This window comes from Acipenser ruthenus, chromosome 3 (genome assembly GCF_902713425.1).
Source record: "Acipenser ruthenus chromosome 3, fAciRut3.2 maternal haplotype, whole genome shotgun sequence".
Classification (NCBI taxonomy): domain Eukaryota; kingdom Metazoa; phylum Chordata; class Actinopteri; order Acipenseriformes; family Acipenseridae; genus Acipenser; species Acipenser ruthenus.
The window spans coordinates 9,433,744-9,439,785 of NC_081191.1; the positions used below are offsets into that span (position 1 = coordinate 9,433,744).

The following is a 6,042-nucleotide window of genomic DNA, read 5'->3' on the forward strand; positions in this document are numbered from 1 at the left end:
GTGATAATAGATTTAAATTATTTACCACATTGACACCTAAAGCAGTGGAAGAACATGAAGGGAATGTTATAAAATATAAGGTGTGATTAAATTATATGATATTGCTTGACAAAGCTGAAAGTACAGGCATCCTAAGAAAGCAATGGAAAGGTTGCTGCAGGATTTAAATAATCAAGTTGATGTGCTACCAAGTGCAAAGAAATGTAAATTATTGCTAAATGAAATACTTTGTTTGCAGCAAATAACAAATACAAATATATATATATATATATATATATATATATATATATATATATATATATATATATATATATATATATATATGTCACATTGGTGCCAGGGTTGTTATTTTGAATCTATTTTATATTAAAAAAAGAAAATATTGTATTTAATAAAAAGCAACACTTCTCATTGAGTAAAATGATATCTTATTACATGTCCCCTTTTATAGATGTTATGTTTTTCTAGCTTCCCTTTTATTTATGTATGTGTTGGGTTTACTCTGTCTTTAGTGCCATCCAGTTTGTGTAATTTGGGTCTTAAAACCAGCAATTTGTATCTTAATCAGGTGGCACGTCGTTGGGGCCTTCAGAAAAATCGTCCAGCCATGAACTACGATAAATTGAGTCGCTCCCTTCGCTATTACTATGAAAAGGGAATCATGCAAAAGGTAAGGAAATCTCTCCATTATCAATGCACTCTTCATACAGAAACTGCAAGTGACCTTTTACTTTAACACTTTTAGAATAATACATATTTACCAAAATGTAATAAATTAAGCCTTGGATGTAGTTTACAGGATACAAATGTCTGTGTAGTTGTTTTAGCAACTCAAAACTACCAAAACCAGATATAACACCAACTGCAACCTCTGTCGAGTCTCGTAGAAGAAAGAGTTCACTGCTGAACATTTTAACCAGTGCACATTTTTTATTGTATTTTCTAGGTAGCTGGGGAGAGATATGTGTACAAGTTTGTTTGTGACCCAGAAGCGCTTTTCTCCATGGCATTTCCAGACAATCAGCGGCCAGTACTGAAGACAGATCTGGAGCGCCACATCAATGAAGAAGACACAGTCCCACTGTCTCACTTCGATGAGAACATGGCCTACATGCAAGAAGGAACCTATTGTAATGCCCACCCCTATAATGAAGGCTATGTGTATTAATAACTGATGTGGCAAATTAGCCCTCAAATGCTTATATATATATATATATATATATATATATATATATATATATATATATATATATATATATATATATATATCACATTGGTGCCAGGGTTGTTATTTTGAATCTATTTTATATTAAAAAAAGAAAATATTGTATTTAATAAAAAGCAACACTTCTCATTGAGTAAAATGATATCTTATTACATGTCCCCTTTTATAGATGTTATGTTTTTCTAGCTTCCCTTTATTCCAACTTCTCTGTTTTTCTGATCCCATGCCTCCTGGAGAGACTAAGGGGCAAGTCACTATGTTGTTAGTGCAAAGTCAATCAACTAAACTTTCCCAACATCCTGGTAACTTTGCTAAATTTATAGAGAAGGGGTGTGTCATATTTAAATTAGGAATCCATCTCCATTGGTCCAAATTATAACCAATTTGTGCCTTCATTACTACCAATGATCACAAATGTTTTTCTTGAGCAGAAACTGTGAAATCCTAGCTCCTAAAACAGTGATTCAATTTGGCATCGTTGTGCTGGAAAGGGTAAATTAATACCTGTGCTACAGACTTCAGCATCATTTGTAATCCCTAGATCAACTAAATCTCTGCAGGTATGAGGAGTTTCATGAAAATACATTTTCATTATGTTACGCTTCTTCAACAAGGAGAACAAGAAGAAGAACACAGTGCTACCCATCCAATGCTAGTATATGCAGCTTCACACAGCTAAGCACACTCCCATTCTGTGGGCTGCAAAGCATGATTAAACACAAGTGATGACAAAGAGCATACTGTATGGACTATAAAACTGAAATCAGCATCCACAATTGCCAAAGCAAGATCCAGATATATCTCGTCACAGTCAACCACAGATTTCCAGTTTCATTATTTCTATGTATACATTTTGGAATTTTTCAATATATTATCCTTATTACTATAACACTCTATGCATTTCTTGGTTGTCTGGTAATACACCACTACCACATTTGGGTTGGTCTACTTTAAGTTTGTATATAAATTATATATTTTTTATTACATGGAAATATAGCTGACGGGCTTATCTGAGAGAAAAGGTTTACTCGCAAAAGAGCAAAAACATGCATGAAGGCAATTATTAGCAAAGTCATTGCATAAACATTCAGAAGACACAATCCACACCGTAGGACAGTGCTAGACTATTAGTGTAAGATCTAATTTGCAGTGAAGGCATGAAAAGCAGTGGGATTAATTTCAGAGAGAAGTCTACACATTTTAAATTAAGATAGAGGTTATATTCTCCGTAACACATTGACCTCGGTTGGAAAGTGTAAATAACCCAGCAAAAACAACACATCAGTGTCCTGTTAATCCCTAGTGAATGGCACTTATTAAAAATAATTCAAGAACATTTACACTTTACATTCAGTAATTAACAGAATACACACGGTTATGGTATACCACGTCCTTCATGTAGTTTGGTCTCATAGGACCTGGGATACTATAGTGAATCTCCTCCTAGCGCCTGATGAGGTTTCAATCAATCTTTATTTCTTATATAGTGCCTTTCAGGATAAATTGCCTCAAAGTGCTTTACAGATAAAAAAAAAAATACCAGATTCTGCCACTCGCTCCTCCCACCAGCTTTTAGCTGAAAGTAAATTTTTCACCATTCATTTCTGTTTTTTAATAACCATGTGCAAATAACACCTGCGGGGTAGAAGTAATTGCTCTGTTCATTGAATGATTCAGGGTTAGGGTTGTCTTTGGTTCAGATAACAAAGACGTGGAGTTTGGCGGTTTGGGATCAGATGATACAGACTCCGCAGTCTGATTGATTACGCTTTCCTGTTTTGGATATTATTATTTTTTTGCAAGAGCATGTGTTTTTAATGCTATATGCTACTTTGGATGTTAATGTATTATTTCGTGTTGTTTTTTCACACTGGAATTTCTTACGTACAGAGATCATGTAAAGCCCTAGCGGAACAAAAATGTTTATATATTTTTTAAATGTAGTGACTTTTATTGTAGCAGTTTTTACCTACAAATGTGGTTTTTCATGGTTTTGCACTGCACACTGTAGCTTTACATTTTAATGTTTGTTTTGTGAAAATGTTTTAAATGACAAAACAGTGGACATACTGCAGCAACTTATAAATACGTTAACTGCACTTCTTCTTTAGCGTGACTGTGTGCTATGTGCTCTACCTTTGAATTTTAAGCATGCCTAATTGTAAACTAATCTATCTACCTAATGTTAAAAATACTCCCTCTGCAATAATGTCTGTAATTTAGCCCCTGCCTGAGTCAACAAACTAATGTGTTTGTGTTTCTTTGTTCTTGTTAAAACTCTGGCAGCAGCATTTTGCACAAGCTGCAAACCGTTACCCAAAAGGTAATCAGTTCCGATATGCCAAATAGCTTATTCCAGAGCTGGGCAACTGGTGGCCCGCGGACCAAATCTGGCACCTGGAGCTGTATATGTTGGCCTTGAAAGCCTACCTGTTCATTAACTGTCTATAAAACTACTGTTAAAAGGATGCACTAATGTGCTAAGCAGGCGTCCTTTGAAATGACGCGAGACATCCCCATTTTCAGCAAGCTTTCCTAGTCCGCAAGTACCTGTAGTGCAGTGATCTAGCCTGCAGAATAAAGAGAGAAAGGTGGACATTGAAAACTGAAGCTTTAATAAAAGGTGGGCACTGGAGGAAAGCTGCAGTGTTTAGTGTGCCTCCAAGTAGTATTGGTAATGTGCAACTGCATTGCGTAACTAATCATCAACAAAAACACCAAACATATAAAGGGGAACAGTGTTTTATTGTGATTATTAATATATATTACATTGCTAAAATGCATTACTCACCCACAACCTTATTTTGTGTGAAACGTGTGGCCCAGCATGAAATAGTTGCACAGCCCTGGCTTAATCCGATTCATATTCCTCAACTCAGAATACCATGTTTACATAGGTGGAATTCTAATTGATAATTTGCTAATCGATTAAACTGGAACCTTGTTGTTTTGCACATATTGTAACATAGATATCCGCAGACTAAAATTCAGACCATCTCATCTAACACAAAGAGAATACAAGTTTTATAAATAGAGAATGAAGAGAGATATAAAAAGACATTATTATACATGTAAATGTATTTGCACATCATTATGCATATCCAAATAACAACTGGCTGCACACAGAACACGACTGTTTATCAGAGGTTAATAAGACAGATAATTCAACTGTGAAAGCTCTAATTGGTCTAATTCACTAACTGACCTCTCACCACTTCTGTTCATCAGCACAATTGAATCCTGATAAACCCTTTAATTGTAAATTGCACACAGCTGCAGGCTGCTTTTAATGCTGGCACCAAAACACTATCATCGAATGCTTCATCTCTGTGACCTGCTAATTTGGAGCATATGTAACTGTTCTTAAAGCTGAAGGGTTGACATGCCACAAACAGCAGATGTTGCAGCTGCCCCTGAGATGCTTTATTTAATTCAATTACATCTTTTTGAGATACGTAAAAGAGCTATGTAGAGATGGATGGGGGAGGGAGGTCAGGCACTGTAAAAAGAATTGAGGCCCAGGTGGCTTGATAGACAAATGATTGGGTGAATATCCAAACAATCTTTTTAAGCGAGTAGATTGACGTCTAATCAGGGTCATGAAGTGTTATCATGCTGATGAGCCGAGTTCAACCCCCAGGCTGCTCTGTAATCAATGCCGCTTTGAAAGAGAAAAGAAAACATTATACACCATCTGGCAATTTTGTTTCATACGCTCTCTGTGGTTAGCTACACTTTCAGCTTTATTGCAGTTGCACTATATTTCTTACCGGTTCTAAAGTTTACAATACAATCCATAGACAGAACCATGATGTCACACTGAAATAAGCTATGTTGTAATACATTGCAATAACTATTTTTTGGACGATCAGAAAGTACTGTATTGCTTCTTTGTTTTATTTTATTTTTTTTATAAGCAGATATGTCTCCAGTGGATATGTTACAGAGTCTGATACATCTTATGTGAAGTTACAAAAAGTACTTCTTGCAAATCATACATTTTTCCCAGACATTGCTCCCTTTTGCATACCACTGGCTCCACCCTGCTGTAGTGAATATTGTAGCTTCAGCATTGGCCCTGCACATCCAACACAAAAATGTCTATTTTTCTGGCAGATCAGACAGCTCTGAGGGTAAAGTTTAAATTGAAGAATTTGCTAAATCATTAATGTAAACTCACTGGCCTTTTATGCTTTTTCTGGGTGCCCACATCTTGAGCAGTTAGTACTTAATTCACAAGCACCAAAAATAAGAAAATGTGATTTGGGTATATGATAATAATAATAATAATAATAATAATAATAATAATAATAATAATAATAATAATAATAATAATAATAGATTCCTTGATATTTTGAATTTCTTCAACCCATGAGTTCTTTATTATTATTATTATTATTATTATTATTATTATTATTATTATTATTATTATTATTATTATTATTGTTTTAAAATTAGTGATCATAAAAGCAGTTCTTACCCATAACAGTTTACAATGCTGACTTTATTAGTATAGCTGCTTAAATCTAATTACATTCTGAAAGCATATACATTTTATAACTTACAATATGTTTGTCATTCAAAGCTATCCCTCAATAATTATGTAGATTGAATTAACAGTGGGCAATCCCATGGACTAGTATGTTTCAAGACACAGGTGAAGAACCACCAGCTTAATGTTATACCTCAGCACCTCCCTTAAGGTATCGCTTAACTAATAACTAATACCTAGTTAATAACGAATTGCTAACACCCCTAAAGCATCCCACCCTGTTGAGGTTTCATGTAAAGGGATAATTATACACTTTGAATTATTA

General features: G+C 34.7%; 1 protein-coding gene across 1 annotated transcript; it reads left to right on the forward strand.

Annotated features, from left to right (window-relative positions):
* The first annotated feature begins 572 nt into the window (after positions 1–572).
* On the forward strand, positions 573–1,191 carry LOC131732334 (ETS translocation variant 1-like). The gene is made up of 2 exons (XM_059021077.1): positions 573–670; positions 947–1,191. The coding sequence occupies exons 1-2, from the start codon at positions 608–610 to the stop codon at positions 1,166–1,168; spliced, it is 285 nt and encodes a 94-aa protein (XP_058877060.1). The 5' UTR covers positions 573–607; the 3' UTR covers positions 1,169–1,191.
* Positions 1,192–6,042: the final 4,851 nt, after the last annotated feature.

What these genes read in the sequence shown, in the direction of transcription:
- LOC131732334 (XM_059021077.1), top strand. Translation starts at nt 608, where the DNA reads ATGAACTACGATAAATTGAGTCGCTCCCTTCGCTATTACTATGAAAAG. An exon ending in AAAAGGGAATCATGCAAAAG is followed by an intron (nt 671 to 946) that starts GTAAGGAAATCT and finishes TGTATTTTCTAG; the next exon opens with GTAGCTGGGGAGAGATATGT.